This window comes from Pieris brassicae, chromosome 5 (assembly GCF_905147105.1).
Source record: "Pieris brassicae chromosome 5, ilPieBrab1.1, whole genome shotgun sequence".
Classification (NCBI taxonomy): Eukaryota; Metazoa; Arthropoda; class Insecta; order Lepidoptera; family Pieridae; genus Pieris; species Pieris brassicae.
Genome location: NC_059669.1, coordinates 19,308,658 through 19,326,102, shown reverse-complemented (window position 1 = coordinate 19,326,102; position 17,445 = coordinate 19,308,658). Strand labels below are relative to the sequence as shown.

Here is a 17,445-nt window from a genome sequence, read left to right as displayed (position 1 = left end):
GAATGGATGTGTTGCTAATTTGTTCCATCAAAATAATTTGTTCAAGTCGGCTATTACTTATCAAACCGACATTCATAAAGTATTTCAGTTTATGGCGCAAAAACAGTATTCAATTTAATTAAAAAGTTTTACGGAATAATTAAACACAAATTAAATTTCATCCCACTTTATTATTTTTGAGTATGGATCGTACAATTTGTCCTTTTATATTATGCTCAATAATCTAAAAGTATATCATTATCCATGTTCGTGCAGGGTCTGTATACGGAGATCACTAGAAGCTTTTGTATCTAAAACAAGAAAATTCACGTAAAAATATTTGTATTGTATTTTCATTCAGTATTAAGCTTGTAAAATTAAAAGTTGGATGAATATTAATCAAAATATTCTAATTTCTATGCTTTGTCACAAATTAATTTACAGAACACATTAACATATAAATATCATCAAGAACATATTTATGTGACGAGTTATTAATGTAATAATAATATAAATATTACCTTACTTTTTGAAAACTTCTCATTCTTCTGTTGGTGCAGTTTTTCCCCATGCTCCGGCGTTGGCTTGCGCCAAAGCTGACGCGGAGACATCGGACCAGCCACCACCGTATCCACCAGCGTTAGCGTTTGCTAAGGCTTCAGCATTGGCATAAGCATTGGCACCACCCCAGCCTCCTAACCCTCCTAAACCTCCTAAACCACCTAACAAACCGCCTGCGTTAGCGATAGCATTAGCGTTAGCATTTGCATTAGCTTCGGCGTTGGCCCTACCTCCGCCAAGTCCTCCATAGCCCCCACTGAATGCATTGGCGTCGGCATTAGCTTGAGCATTGGCATAACTACTACCGTAACCTCCTAGTCCACTTAAACCTCCCAGCCCACCTAAACCTCCCAGCCCACCTAAACCTCCCAGCCCACCTAAACCTCCCAGCCCACTTAATCCTCCTCCATATGCGTTAGCATTAGCATTAGCATTCGCTTCTGCGTTAGCTTGGGCACTAGAATATCCACCTCCTAGTCCTCCCCAACCTCCGCTAAAAGCATTAGCATTAGCTTCGGCGTTAGCTTGGGCATTGGCATAACTACTACCCAAACCTCCTAGTCCACCTAAACCTCCCAAGCCACTTAATCCTCCGCCATATGCATTAGCATTAGCATTGGCATTGGCCTCGGCGTTAGCTTCGGCACTAGAATATCCACCTCCTAGTCCTCCCCAACCTCCACTGAAAGCATTAGCTTGGGCGTTAGCTTGAGCGTTAGCTTGGGCGTTAGCTTGAGCGTTAGCTTGGGCGTTAGCTTGAGCATTTGACAAACCACCACGCATCGCGCTGAAATCTCCTCCTAACCCTCCTAATCCTCCTAAACCTCCTAAACCTCCTAACCCTCCTAACCCTCCTAAACTACCTAACCCTCCTAAACTACCTAACAGACCCCCTGCGTTAGCGTTAGCTTGAGCATTTGCTTGTGCACTCGATAAACTATCTAGACCGTCTAAACCACCGTAAGCATTAGCATTGGCATTGGCACTGGAATCCGCGTTTGCATAACCACCGAGTCCACCCAAGGCACCCCAATCTCCAGATAATGCATTGGCGTTGGCTTCTGCATCTGCTTGAGCGCTTGAGCCACCCCATCCTCCCCAAGAGTTAGCGTTAGCGTTAGCGATAGCTGATGCGGAAGAACCTCCGAACCACGCTAAAGAACAATGATTATTAATAACTTTTCAATTAAATAATTAAGATTACACAAAAGTATAAAACTTACGTCCGATTGGCGGATTTGGCGTAACGTCTGAAAAAGATAATGAGTGAGTCAGCAATACGGTAAATCGTAAATAATTAGCATTTATAATAAATAGCCTACATTTTGAAAAATTACATATTTAATAGAAAAATTCATCGTAGCAGCTTTATGAGGGGATATAGATTTGAGAAGATATAGTGAAAATGTCTCTGAAGTGGATTGTACTTGTGTGATAATACTTACCACAGTCCGGATCTCTCTGAGTATCTAGGTATACATAGTTGTATTTAATCTTGCAAGTATGAATTTGGCAGATATCTCCTGGTACTCGGAATGGTACGAATGGAGCGTGTCCTCGGCACAGGGGAGCTTAAAAAATCAAGTATTAAGTTTTTTTTTACATTTCATCTTAATTTATAACTGAGCAAACTTAATACAGTCAAAACCGTTTACGACGACATCATTTAAAACAACATACCGCTTATATTAACCAAAATCAAATGTCCCGGCGGGTATTAGGTATTAGGTAAAACAATAACAACGTCATCGGCTGTTACGACTATCGGTTTTTATGACCAAATATGAGTAGTCCCTTTGATGTCGTTATAACAGATATTGACTCGAAATGCCTTAGAAACATACCGACATAGACGACAATGGGAACTGGGTAGTACTTGTTATCTGAAGAAAAAAAATCAAATTATCTACTATCTAAAATAAAATACTACTAACAATATTAACAATCATAAAGAACTTACGAGTGATCGGCAAGGGAACAGGAACTAATCGGTCTTTGCCTGGCACTGGAATGAATCTGTCAACCTCCACAGGGACTGGTATAGGTACTGGAGGAGATGGTACAGGGATAGGTACGGGCCTAGGAGGTCCAGGAATTGGAACCGGAATACGCACAGGTGGAGAAGGTACAGGTACTGGTATAGGAATGTCCCTTTCTGGTCCTGGTACTGGGTAAGGACGAGGAATGGGTATAGGTACAGTGATGATTCTGGGTGGGGAAGGAACTGGGTAGGGTCGGTTAACTGGGTATGGGACGGGCACCGGTTTTGGTACAGGATAAGGTCTGGGTGGTCCCGGCAAGTAGATAGGTGGGGATGGTACTGGTACTGGCACGCGAATGATGATTGGTTTTCCGGGAATTGGTACAGGCACAGGGTATGGCCTTGGTGGTCCGGGAATGACAATTGGCGGCGGGCCTGAAAAGATATCACACGCGTAAAATATTTGGTACTTGTTCTATATTTTAATTTACTCTTGCATAATTCCGATAGCAAAACAAACAAATTAATACTTACATGGGTTGACTGGTGGATTTGGTGGGATTATCGGAGTTGGGCTCGGTTCTGTAATAATTGAACATAAATAGATTATGAATAAAAAATTCTCCACCTGTCTTTCAATCTAGCTAAGCTAGTTCTTTCCACGGCCCGGGGGTGGGCTATTAGAAAAAATAATAAGAGAGACATGTTACTTACTAAATGATAGCAATTACATACTGTAAAACAATACTGTTTATTGCACTAGAGTTAGAGAGATGATGCTATCTCGTCGCTTCGAAACGCTAGAAGGAAGGGATCTATCTAACCTCTGGCTGCTCGTAAACTGCGATGGCCATCCGCGATTCTACGCGTGCCTGTATTAGTCCCATAGCGGAAATGACGAAAGTGACCGACCCATCTAGCACATTCAAACGGCTACAGATTCCCTGTTGGAAAGGATTCGGACTGCTGGAATCGTGATACATGGCAAGTTGTCCCAATCTACTGACCAATAATCGCCGTATTTGGCACTATAGGTCAGCATTGGGACGGGATGCGGTCATTCTTTGCGGGCCTTCACTGTCCAAGGGAAGTTTTGTTTTGATCTGAGTACTTGCTCCTGAGTTATCTCGTTCGGAAACGTCCCTTAGTGCTGCAGGACCGCTTTAATAAATCCGATTCCTAAAAAAAGCCATCGCTCTGATCCATCCAACTATCGCACAATAACTATAACCTCCTTGTTCTCCATAATAATTGGAACCATTATTAAAGGCCAGCTCCTGAAGCATCTAGAGGACTACCAGCTGATTAGCGATTATCATTACAGCTTTCATTGTGGTCACTCAGTTGAGTCCAAGGGGTAGGCGTTGGCGGTAACTTTGGTCATAGCTAAATCCTTCGATGGTGTGGCATAGAGCACTTTTCTCGAAGCTTTCAGCCTATGGGCACCCCAAAAAAATTATGCAACTGGATTCCAGCTTTCTCGCTGATCGTAGCATCAAGGTCGTCATCGACGAAGCTTGTTCGTGAACGTTGGGCTCCCACAAGGTTGTGTACTATTACCCGACCCTGTTTATTCCATAAATCCATTTGATTTCCTTAATGATATGTTGCAACATTCGCTGCTGTGCGGACGACAGCTTTGGGGATACTCTTTTCACTGACCTGTCAAGTATTTCTCGGGCAATTTTTGATGAATACTGGAACAAATTTGTGCCTGAAGTCGAAAATCTACGAGGCAGACTAAATCTAGCCTAATTCCATCCCAAGAAGAAACAAGTTTGCGCGATTTCGCTAAAAAACTCTTTTTGTCGCTAGTACTCTATTTAAAGACACTTTCCTTAAAGCCTCAGCTAGCATCAGATTACTGGGCGTTAACATATCGCATGCCGTTCAGTTTCTCGGTCATTTGGAAGGGAAGGCTAAATTAGTATTTAAGAAGCTTGGTGTTCTCTTCTCTCTTGGTCTCTCTTCAAGGCGAGACGATACGACTCTCCGGGCCACCGCTTGTAATTCTATTTCTTCTACCATAATTTCTATACAATGCTATGAAGTTCAAGAGCAGTTATAAACCATAATTTTATATTTTATATATAACCAATATTGGAGAAAAGACTCGATATTTTAATTGTAACAACCTTGTAGCAGTACATTTTAAGAATTATTTCCAAACAAGACTTTAGTTTTTATATGATTCTGAAATATATCTTACCTTACTTTTTCAGAATACATATATTTTATAACATACAATATTACATTTCAGATAATTAATTAATTTGAATAATACAGATATTTTACCTGAAATCTGTGAAAGAATCAAATTATGTTGTTTTTGTGTGATTTCATTTGTTTCGTCTGTAGTTTTTGTATGATTTAACTTTAATCGGCCTCTCTACTACGATGAACTTTAAGTTTAAACTAACTGCAACTTACAACTTTTGCCCACTAGATAACTATGGTATATCCACTCACCGGGTTGGGGATCGTATCCTGCAAAATAAAATTATAATATCAAATATAATATATTGTGAATTTTATATACAATTTATTTTAAGAACCTGATAAATGTCTTTTGTTTTTGTAAATATTCTATATAATATATATTATAATTATTAAATGCATATCGTTTCAACTTATAAAACATTCGTTTTCCTTTTCCATATGCATACATATTATACATAGGCAACGTAAAAGTTATAACCATGAACACCACAATTTGTACGATAAATTCTCCTTAATATATTCCATAAGTTTTTGTAATTAGTAATAAATAAATTGTAATTTAAATTGCATCTGTACAGTGTCATGATGTAATTACACTTTAAATTATTCAATGATACACACCACATCCATTACACGAGCGACACTTAGGCGAGAGGTATCCGTTGGTAAGGAAGCAGGCGCACACCAAACAGCCACCACCCAGGTTGTAGTCGTAGTACATCTGACCCTCGTAAAGGCATTTTGTCCCTGGGAAATAATATTAATTAATTAACAATTCGTCTTTTGTATCATTGTTTGTTTTTCAACAAACATCAAACAACATAACTGATATTAAAAATATTTTACTTCTCTTTTCAGTATAACGATATTTATTTAATCTGTGTTAAAATACGCTTTTGTTTAATAAGATATTTCTATATGAAGTTATTGTCATTTAAATGAATTACGAGTTTGATACAATTACAACTTACATATTTTGTCCAAGCCGCCGAAGATACCACCAGCGTTGGCCTGCGCAAGCGCCGAAGCCTGAGCGTTAGCGTAGGCGCTTCGTTCGTCTGTCACACAAATATACACATAACCCTAAAGATGCGCTTTAAAAACATCTAAACAGTTATTAAATAATAGTCATTTTGAGATAGACAAGAAATTAAATTTTAAAATAGGTAAATAGGATTTCAATAATTATTTCATTCGATACAATTTTCTTTCTATTGTACTGGACAACACATTAGCTAGGAATCTAGATAAAGACTGACGTCTTTAATATTATAAACTGTATCTAAATTGGCTTTTAAACTTGATGCAACCATAATTATATATATTAGGTTATATAATTGGTTTCACTTACAGTGCTAAGCCTAAATTATTTATATAATTAATTAGTCAACAATGTATTGTTATCTATATTAATATTATAAAAGGCAAGGTTTTTATTTTAACAACGAATAAACTCAAAAATCATTAGATCATTAATGATAATAAATTTATTCTATATCTGAGTGATATAGAATAAATTTATTTCTAAAATATTAAAAAAAGGTATGTCCAGCCTGAAGCCGGGAATGGCCGCTGGTTAAACATCAGTTCCTAAATCAGCTAAGCAATTAGAATTGTAAAAAGCTTTTAAAATGTATAAAATTAAAAATTACCACTGAGGACCGAAGCAACTAAGCACAGCACGACCAAAGTCCTAAACGTCCACATAGCGCTAACTCGTCCTCTGGTCAGTGAGCGGTGCTGGGACCACCCACAGAAGATACCAGACTGTTTCAAACATCTCTATTTAAACCCAATATCTTTACGCGTTGATAGGTAGACACAATCAATTTACTTATTAATATTATTTTTCAATATTAAATAAGCCGTGACGGAATAAATTCGTATACGGTGCGCGAATTAAATTTTTTATTGATTTATAACTTTTTGTTGCATATGCAAATCGGGCCAAACGATTAAATAGTTTCAGGAGTACTGTATTGATGCTAGTATTGTGTGGATGTTTTTTGTAATCGGCCGTTGGTATATGTGAGGACAGGCTTTGATAAAGTGTGTGACAACATAGTAACGGGAAGTTATCTACGCTCTTCATGAGTAATATAATTTTTGTTCTGATTTTAGTGACTCTTTATAATAACCTCATACATATGAATAACACAATGGCTAATTGATATTAAAATAACATAATACTGTTAACATTAATTAATATAATCAAAACAATAACTAACCTTCAAATATAATAACTAAAATATATTAATAAAAGGAGTTCCGAAGATGCTGGCAGCCCCCTTTGAATAGCTAATTCTTTGTCCGAGGTAGCTACCAGGTCTTCAGTTTCCCGTGATGTCGACTAACCTTTTTGATATTTCCCTTAAAAGCCTTATAGCGCTAAGACCCAACGGACCAAGTGTCTTGACACCGAATGGGACAAAATCATATTCGGACCTAGACCCATGCATTTGCATGCTTTAGCTTTTTCAGCCGCATCACAAGCCGCACCAGCTCTGTTGATGGGAAGCGGCCAGTGTGTCTGATCAGGTTGCATCCCATACCAGCACCATCTTCCATGTAATAAAACTCATACCGTCCGGTCTCTTGCCATATTTTTTTTTGTTCTTGAATGTAAAAGAAATAATACTAATAAATGCTACTCAAATTTAAGGAAGAGATGAAGAAAATGAAAAATTGTAACATTCTCAAGAGACAGATCGACCTGTACTCGAATGAGATGTTGACTTTAACACTTAACGGGCGGTTAAACAATTCAAAGAGTTTTCTTCCTATATGGGCAATTAAGAGTTGTAAGGATACGTAATATTGATACGTAAAGCCAGATTGCTGCAGAAAAGCAAGGTCTTGTAGGTGCTACAAGACCTTGCTTGCAAGAGTATTATTTTTAAACATAGTAACACTCTTCATTTGGTAGTTCATGTCTGAGTGTCGTGGACAGCAAGGAAACATCTGAAGCGGACAATCTGTTTCCACCGGTTTCTGTCCAACACCTCTTAACAGTGTATAGTGTTACGGACGATGAGTCTTTCAATTGATCAGTCCATCTGGTTGCTGAACGGCCACGTGATCCTTTGCCTTCCGTGTTACCAACCACGATCAGTTTGTCCAAAATCTCACCGCTTCTGCGTATGGCTGAAATATGATATCATTCGTTGTCGGCTTATGATAGACAGGCGAGTCCGTATGCAGAGTTGGTCGTCAATATTGATGTATTGGTGCGCTACCACATAAATACAAAATATTGAATATTTCTACAACCTGTCCCATAATTATGATGATTTTGGTTATAAATTTGTTATAACAGAAGAAGGTAAAAGAATAAATTTACCCTTTAAGTTTCAAATATTGAATAGACGTAAATTCTTAGTAAAAGCGCAACAAAGGCAAACAATGGCGTCTCGCCGCTACCGGAAGCAGGCTCTACCCGAGACCGGAAGTGCGACCCAGTAACGCACGTGCCACACTTTGAAAAGTTTGAATTCCTCGACCAAAAATATAAGAACAGTAAATGTTTATGTAAGAATATTTTAATGTTTTGAAATGAATAAATTAATGGGTAGAAAGTAAGGATGCTAGGATATTAATTAGAATAATATCATATCATGATAGTTCATATGCAGTTGAATTGAAATGAAGTTTCTAGTTGTATGACTAATTAACAGGCTTAATTAATGCTTGATATAATTTCTAATATCACGATTAACAATTATGTACGAGTTGACCCTTTGTTGTTGCTGTTTGACGCGAAAAACGACAAGTTATATTAGCACAAAATATTATTGTGCTAAGTAATAGTATTTTTAATGTATTTTCTTTTGACTGTGATAGGCGAAAATACAATAGGAAGCATTTAATTGATTGATTGACATTTAAACCTTATAATTGATTCTCAGCACAAGAGGAAACACAAAAACATCATCACTAAAACCGTCGTTGCGTTTGAATCATCTTAATTACAGGAGAAAAATCTCGACAAAACAAAAGCTCCCAAACGAATGAGATGTCAAGCCATGATTGATTGTTAGCCCGGAATCAAAATGGCGGCCAGAGATTCCGACAGGCCCGACTTGTGATTATATTATAACAAATTTCTTTCTTGCTTTAAATAAAGATATTATGGTAACTCTGTCGAATTTAACTTAATTTAATTGCTTTACCATCAAACATTTTTAACACAAAACTATATTGTTTATATTAAAACAAAACTGCTCTGTTAGCTTATGTTACATCTGAATAATTGTTCGTTCTTAAAGGAAAGGACCAAAACCAGAAATAACAGATGTCTCTGAGTCCTTCACCATGGTTATCTATTAAGGCAGGCATAATGTAGTAACGTGTCTGCGATGTGTATAGACCGTTTCTGTCTCATCTGAAGAATGAAACACAAAAGTAAGCTAAGTCTGCTATCTGCCAAAATCGACTATTTAGTATAGGAGAATTAGTTCGCTCAGCTACGGCGTTTTAAAACTTTGTTAACAATTTCTACACATAACACTGCAATGTTTTGCTGGTTAAAATTTGTTGACCCATTTTTGCGTTGAATCCAGATGCAGTGTTTAATTTGGAACGTTACAAATATATTTTCACTAAAACCGCGATAGTTCGCTCAATAGAAGCGACAAAAAGCAGTTTGAAATAGGAAATGTATTCGTTGATAAATCACCGGCGGCGCGGGCGCGGCCTGGACCAGAGTTTGCTGAAATAAACGCTTCACATCCTCACATCGTAAATGTATGAATGTGCAATATTTATTGCTGAACCCTTTTAAATCTGTTTTTATCAGACTAGGAATGCTGATCTTTTAAACAGATTTCTTACTAATAATATAAATCTTACTTATTTATATAAACAAACTCAAAACAAACCATTCGGCTAACACTACTTGTGTGAGAGTGGTTTGAGCACACGACTCTCAACACTGAGGTCGTGTGTTCACATCCTGGCTGTGAACGTTTCTTTCTATGTGCGCAATGAATCTCGTACTGTTTTGTATTGGGATTAGAACGGACCTTTGCTTTTGCAGTATTTTCAAGATGACGCCCAATAAACCTCCTCCAAAGTCGATATGTTGCCTATACTGAAATCTCATATAGGATTGTACCACCACGGTAATAATATTGCTAATTATATTTTGTTTGTTACAGGTAATTTTGGATCTCTTTGGTACACTATTGGTTTGTTCACTAGACATAATTACACTGTAATTACCAACGATAGGACGTTTTTTTTTATATCTCAAAAGAGTTTCATAATTAACGGAAAATATATTGATACTAGTGTGTGATAAAGCAACAATTTTAACATATCAACTTAGGTAGGTATCTGAAATCTGAGAAATTTTAGTATTTATTTAATAGAACATCCGAAATTTGTAAATGTAGTTACTGGAACGAGCTTCATGTTCTCTCCTGGGATCAAATTTGATAACTACAGTACAGTCTAACAGCCGTTATCATATAACAAAATGACGAGCAGTTTTATAAATAACAATAATTGGTCTTACCACGTGAAAGCTTTATAAGAGCGTATATAGAATATGGTTAATCTTTATCAGCATAAGCATCATCATTGGATGTCGAGTCAGAAAACGAAAATACATCTGTTTCACCTCCACGTCCTTCATTCCACGACTGAGCGTTTTTCAAGACAATTTTTGCCGCGCACCACCACTATGTGGAAAAAGCTGCCCACTGAAGTATTTCCGAACCAATTCGACCTAGGGTCCTTCAAGAAAAGAGCGCACCAATTCTTGAAAGGACGGCAACTCACTTGCGAGCCTTCTGGCAATGTGAGTGTCACTTGTCACATTTGCCTCCTATTACATAAAAAAATGACTGATGATTGAAATTCATTTAACTTTTGCTCATTTATCTATCATTGCACTGAACGCGAGTTAGTAACACAATACAGGCATTAGTATGGAAAACTTAGCGTGAAACAGGGCACATCGTTTGATCGTGATCCACACATTTTATTCCAAACCGAATTGTCATATGAACTTGATACGTCATATTACTTTCGCTTGTCCAATCGCATTTCACCTTGCACCTTTCGTTTTAATTTTTAACCCTCCTACATTTGAAAAATTATAAGTACTGTATACACACGCATAGATATACTTTTTTGATCAATTATATCACAATGGTCTTAGAATACTGAACTGATAATTAACAATTTGTAAAACTTCTGCGATCAAATGCACCTGTACCTCTCCAGAGAACACTCAGAACTTAGTGCACTAAACATGTCTGAGACTAGATGTGTTAATTAGGAAAGTTTACATACTTGATAGTTCGTAACGATATTGGGCTAGAGATTCACGAAAGGTACAATTCTGAATAGAGAGTAAGTATGAACCCGTTGCCAGTTAGTTTGCGGATTTATATAACCTAAGTAACCTTAAAGATACTTGTACATCATCTTTTCGTATCAAAAACATGACACTTTAAAACGCTAAATATAAGTTAACTCCATCTAGAGTAAAATTCCTGTGAGACTTCCGTAGAGTGTTCCAAGACACTGTTATGCTCACCGCATACTCGGTGCATGCAATTCTGTAAATCAATTCATTTGCAAGCAGAATTTATTTTTAGAATAATTTATAAAAAGTATTACTATTATCTTATACAATAAATGATGCAAAAATCAACATATTTATTTGTAAATCTTAAAATATATAACATTAATTTACTTAGATAACTTGAAATATATTACATTATTCACGTAACGGTTCGAGTGCTTTTCATTATTCGTCAATAACCTAAAAACCAAATTTAAAAATCCAATTGAAATTCATCTTCTATTTTGATATAAATTTGACAAACTTATCACTCATAAAAAAGATATACCTTACAAAATCTAAATAAGAAAACCCCTTTATTTTATATTTCTATTAGAGGTTATTCTTAACTATTAAAGTCCTCTAAATTCACTGTATACGGTGACCTTTACGAAGCTTTTTAGTATCTATTTTATAGCGCTCAGTGAAAACTGAGCAGCCTTCTCACAATTTAGTCCAAAAGTTATATTTATGCTAGTGTAAAGTGCTTTGCAACTGAAATATTAACTCATATTTTTAAACATTCATAAACGCGCTCTTAAACTTTTCCTTTGACCTTTACACATGGGTTCATAATTGATAATTTGGTAAAGAGTCACGTGAGTAGCGAGGTTAGATTTATTTGTTGTTAATAAAAAAGTAACGGTATTTTTTTTTCCAACGCCGATAAGGAAGTTTCTCTACAATAATATTACTTTATTACAGGACACTTAACACTATTGTAAGTAAAAATATACGGCTTACACCCTCTGTCTTCTTTGCCAATGAGTAGGGATGTCTACCGATACAAATTTAACGACGTGGAATAAGTGATACCTGTATCTTATTTTCCATAAGAAATATATTTTAAAGTGCAGCTAAGAGTTATTTTAAACTTGCGCTGTGTCTGTGTTAGCCTATATATACGTAGTAAAACCTCTATAGATTCGGAATCTAATTCAGCTAGCTTAATTTTTATATGATTTATGAGTTTATATAAAATTATATTACAATGGAAAGAAGCGTTGGCCCAATACAGTTCTCCAATTTGGTGCCGGGGATACAAAACGACTATTCATAGATGTGTCCGGATTTGTTAGTCCATGGCGTTTGTGATATCGCTAATAATTTACTAACTTAGTATCAAATTAGAAAAATACATAATTAAAAATGTGTTGGTTTATGAGTAGAAACGAAAAATACAGTTGAAGATATTATTTCTAAAAAGAAAAACACCTTAAGTTTGAGTGATCATACAGTTGTGATTAATATCTGAAAATAAATAAGATTTGATAGTTCCAAGTTAATGGGTGTCTATAATATTTATGACATTAATATTTATATGAACATTGGATTCGTTTTTGCAACAAACACCCAAGCGAAATTAGAGAATTAATACTGAAGAAATTCAAAACTCTCCTTTAAAGTAAATTAATAAATAAAGCATTTTATAAACTCTCATCACATGGAAGAATAACAATAATTTTCTTATAGTAATGTCGTTTTATTAAACTTATTAAAGGATATAAATGCGAATTTTTATTTGCATAACGATTCATATGCACGATGCATCAACGTTCGATATTTTTTTGCGTTTACCGAGATATAGTAATGTAACAAATTTCTTATATAAGTTTAATATTAATAAAAATTTATTAAAAATATTAAATTGACGACCATATTTGAGAGACAATTCGTGAACTCCTGCTAAAGATATTTACGCCAGGGCGGGCGGCGGGCGGTCTTTCCGCCCTGTGGTTGTGACACAGGTGCGCGAATGTTAGCTTTAACATGTGCCGTGTCGTTTAGATAACTTAAATCGCATCTACAAACTGTCTTAAAATTTTATTTTCACTGTCTTTTATACCATAATGTTAAGTTGTAGGAATTGTATTTGTTAGATGTATTATAGAAAAATATATATTGTTTTTAAATAACTGTGTGTAATCGGCTAGTAAGTGGAAACGGTACTATATTGGCCTACCGTCTGTAAACACTCACACATCTTCAAATTATTACATACTACGACTGTATTACAAATTCTCACGTCACACGCACATCATGAAACAGTTACACATCTGAATTTAAATCAATTTGTTTCTTTTTACAAGTGTATTAGAATGCGATGGATTTTGGCATCAAGCCTCAAGTAAAAATCTTTGTTGCGAGTGATATATTACAGTGCTATATCTAGGGCAGGCAATCAGCTGAGTGGGTCATGTTTTATGTCCGCCGATATCCCGAATTGAGGTATTCAAACCTGCAGCAACGGAAAACTGTAAAATTCAACCGAGATAATAACATAGTACATTATTTATAAGCTTTACGTATCACGCCTTAGTTTTGAATGAGGGCTTATGTAGGGGGATGTTTCTAATGGTACTTAATGGGACAGAAGTATGCATAGAAAAATTGTTATTAAATTGAGACTTGTGTTATGTTTCTTCGGACTTATTTATTTATTGACTCCTATAGCTAACATATATTATGTTTAAAAAAATGCAATTTTTCTTCGGACTTATTTATTTATTGACTCCTATAGCTAACATATATTATGTTTAAAAAAATGCAATTTTTCTTCGGACTTATTTATTTATTGACTCCTATAGCTAACATATATTATGTTTAAAAAAATGCAATTTTAGCCAAGATTGAATATATAATATGTTTAAACAAAAAGGTTCAAATATTACAGAAGGAAACTATTCAAAAAATAAAAAAATTATTATATACAATCAAACTACGCTATAATTGGGTATTAAGTAAGGGTACGTATATATATGGGGTGTGCTCAAGATTCAAGTGATATTGTATTGGATATTTTAAGCAAATTATAAGCTTAGGCAAGTAAAGGCTATATATTGGTCCAAACGTATTGGTTTGTCCGGGCTGCGCGATATAAAACTGAGTTTCTGGCATAGTTGGTGTTGATGTCAGGAACCTGAAAAAAAGCGGACCGAATAATGAGCGACCCTTTGATTCCATTGAACCATTCACTTCTTATTGATTTCTATATTGATGATTTAAGTAGATCTTTTCTGCCACGCCGCTAAAATTTTGTTTTGCTTTCTCTTAGTATTGGCCTATATAAATTATCCATATAGATACAATAAATCCATTGATTCTTGAGCAACAGTGGCCCAATATAAAGGTCAAAGATTTATAATAATAAGTTCGTATGATAATATCTTTACCATTGAATTTCAGGTAAGCTTCTCTCAATATGTATTGTAGATATCTACGATGTTTTTCACTCATCACCCACCTTTTGTTGATGTAATTTGATTGACGCGTTCATTGGTGTGGACGGCCCACATCGACTTTGTATTACTCTTTGTTTATTTTTCCAAGTAGCATTCTACATCATTATCATTTCAGATTATTACCGTTTATATTACGTATTGTGTAAAATTGTGTATTAACAAGATAGGCATTTTAGTTTATTTTATTTTTACTGTTGTAACGTATCTAAAATGCGTACCTTGTTAATACACAATTTTACACACGTTACAACAGTCAAACAAACACTTATGTTTACTAACTATGCTTTTTGTACATCAGCCTGTTCCTTCTACCTTACCAAGTTGCAAAATATTTCTAGATTATGATACAGAACTTTGATTTAAATTAATATTTATTTCCCGTAATTTTTATACAAATTATAACCGTAATTTACAAAAACGTTTAAAACTATTTGACTATAGATATACAATTAATAAATACAAAAAAATCAATATTATTTTTTCATATAACTAACACAATGTACACTTATGAACGTCAAAAAAAAAGAAATGCTTCAAATTACACATTTACTGCCTGATTTCTCAAATCAAGGGCGTAGAACAGAAGAAAAGAACTGGCAGTGAACTCTCTGCCACTCTTTTTACAGACAGATAATATTAATCATACTTTAAGGCAATTCATTCAATCTTCTTGCCGTGATAATGAACAATTTGTGGGACCAGCTGCCCACTAAAATACCACCAGTTCTACATTAAGTCCTTTAAGAAAAGAGCGTACCATTTCTTAACAGACCGGAATTTATTTGCGAGACTTCTAGCAGTGAGAGTGTCAATGGGCGGCATCAGATGAGCCTGCCCGTTTTACTGTTTAAAAGTTCTATATTCCTATCAAAATTTCTGAAGCAATTACCCTATGTAACAGTTTTATGCATATGTCAAAATGTCATTGACCTTATGCACGCGTGCATTTTCATTTAAAAAATTCACGAAAGCACTTTTTTAAATTTCTAAGTGCTTTAGACTGAGATTCTGAAACGAGAATTAATGCGCCTATGCCCTCCGGTATGTAATCAATGACAGGAGTCATTCCCCGGATATCATCTTACCTCCGTAATGATAGTCAGGCTGTCTAGTTAGGACAAGTTGTTTTACATAGTATGTTGAAAACGCTTTGTAGATTTGTCCCACATCCACAAATGAGCAGCTCCTAAGAAAGTGTGCCAGTCCGCAGCCTGTCCACAATTAAACTGGCCTTTGTTTCAGCTCTCCATTATGCAGACCGTCGCATAATGGCTGCTAAAAATGTTTGCAAAGCAGAGCTTGTACGCTTAACGAGTGATTTTTTTTAACAAACAACTCTTTTCATCAAACATTTATTGTGAGGAATGCCTTATGTTGACTCTTTCAATGTGCTATCTATTCAAAGATTTTTTAAATTTATTTAAAAACGACATAAACCGGTTAAAGTCTAGTTATCACTAATGGTCGTTAACGGAAATAAATCAAACACCTAGGTGTACTGAGATTTTTCCATTATTACTTAAATATTATATATTTTATATAATCGCTAAAAATAATATTATAAATACACAATATTTTCAATAATTTCTTGACACTTGGTTTTAGATGTAATAATAATATTAATTGAAAAATAAATACATAAACAAATACTTGATGTTGAAGTAAGACTAGAATGTACTTAATAAAAACGTACAGAAAAGTATCTAATACTACTACTTGTAGTCCCTATTAAAGGGGACACTATTTGTTTTAGAGTGCCATTTGTTAAGTACCTTTACGCCAGGTGAGTCTGCTATATTCATTCATCTACTACTACTCTCTTCTTCGTAATAGACGGACGTATATAACATCAAAAGCAAGTCATTTTTTAAATATTTTGAACTAGAGCTGTGCCACTATTAAATTGAACATGACTTATTCTAAGAACAGAATATCCATCTTTCGTCAATAGACGAAACATCTCTAATATAGTCTTTAAGGTCAATGACTAACAGGTCAAGAAATGATTTAACAAACCAGAACTATAATTACAATAATTCATCAAGTAATAATTACACAGATTGTATCTCCACCCACGTGTTTGCTGACTTAATATTGCCTTACGAAATTCTCAATGAACATGACTTTCTTTGGATAATCGTAAATATCCTACTATTTGTTGTAAATATTTGGTTTTTACACTTCTTTATTGACTAATACATGTATATACCTTCAACATATTTGATAAGTCGTTTTTAATACTGACATTAATATAATCATAGAACCTTCAGGTTTCTTGAGGCTATTGAGTGAGGTTCCTGTCCCTATCTGCTTAGCTTCTTCTCTATATTCGTATTTTCTATGTCTACATATGTTTTAATTTCTTTGTTTTGTTCATGGCTAAGTTATTGTGAAACTTTTGTAGTTTCGTCAAAAGCGACAAGGCCGCCAATTATATAATTATTTTAAATTATATCTTTATTACTTAATTATTTTAAATGTACTGTATTTCTAGCAACTCTGTTAAATACAAATACATTTAAAAAGTGAACATTATTTTCCTTTAGTAATTTCGGTTATATTTTATTTAACTCCGTTTATAAAAACTTAAGTAAAAAATCCGTAAAAAAATCAATGGTGCTACAACCTTTTTAGGTCTTGGCCTCAGATTTCTGTATCTGCTTCCTGATCATTTGTTAATCTATTAGGCAAGGAGGTGATCAGCCTCCTGTGCCTCACTCACGCTGTCGACTTTTTGGCTCTAAGGCAAGCCGGTTTCCTCACGATGTTTTCCTTCACCGTTCGAGCGAATGTTAAATGCGCACATAGAAAGAAAGTCCGTTGGTGTACAGCCGGGGTTCGAACCTACGATCTTAGGGATGAGAGTCGAATGTTGAAGCCACTAGACCAAC

At 35.2% G+C, this 17,445-nt stretch overlaps 2 protein-coding genes across 4 annotated transcripts in view; one reads left to right on the top strand and one right to left on the bottom strand.

The window, feature by feature from the left end:
• The window catches only part of LOC123709958 (dystrophin, isoforms A/C/F/G/H), a 331,052-nt gene that overhangs the window by 185,138 nt on the left and 128,469 nt on the right, over window positions 1-17,445 (top strand). The window lies entirely within an intron of this gene.
• On the bottom strand, window positions 151-6,551 carry LOC123709960 (spidroin-1-like). Of its 2 annotated transcripts, none has more exons than XM_045661602.1 (12): window positions 6,394-6,551; window positions 5,713-5,799; window positions 5,363-5,488; window positions 4,991-5,008; window positions 3,056-3,103; window positions 2,501-2,956; window positions 2,385-2,423; window positions 1,986-2,111; window positions 1,764-1,790; window positions 936-1,694; window positions 501-899; window positions 151-290 (listed from the first exon to the last, which is right to left on the bottom strand). In XM_045661602.1, the coding sequence occupies exons 1-11, from the start codon at window positions 6,446-6,448 to the stop codon at window positions 520-522; spliced, it is 2,121 nt and encodes a 706-aa protein (XP_045517558.1). In that variant the 5' UTR covers window positions 6,449-6,551; the 3' UTR covers window positions 151-290; window positions 501-519. The 2 variants fall into 2 exon arrangements, with proteins under 2 accessions (XP_045517558.1, XP_045517557.1); XM_045661601.1 differs by having other exon boundaries at window positions 506-899.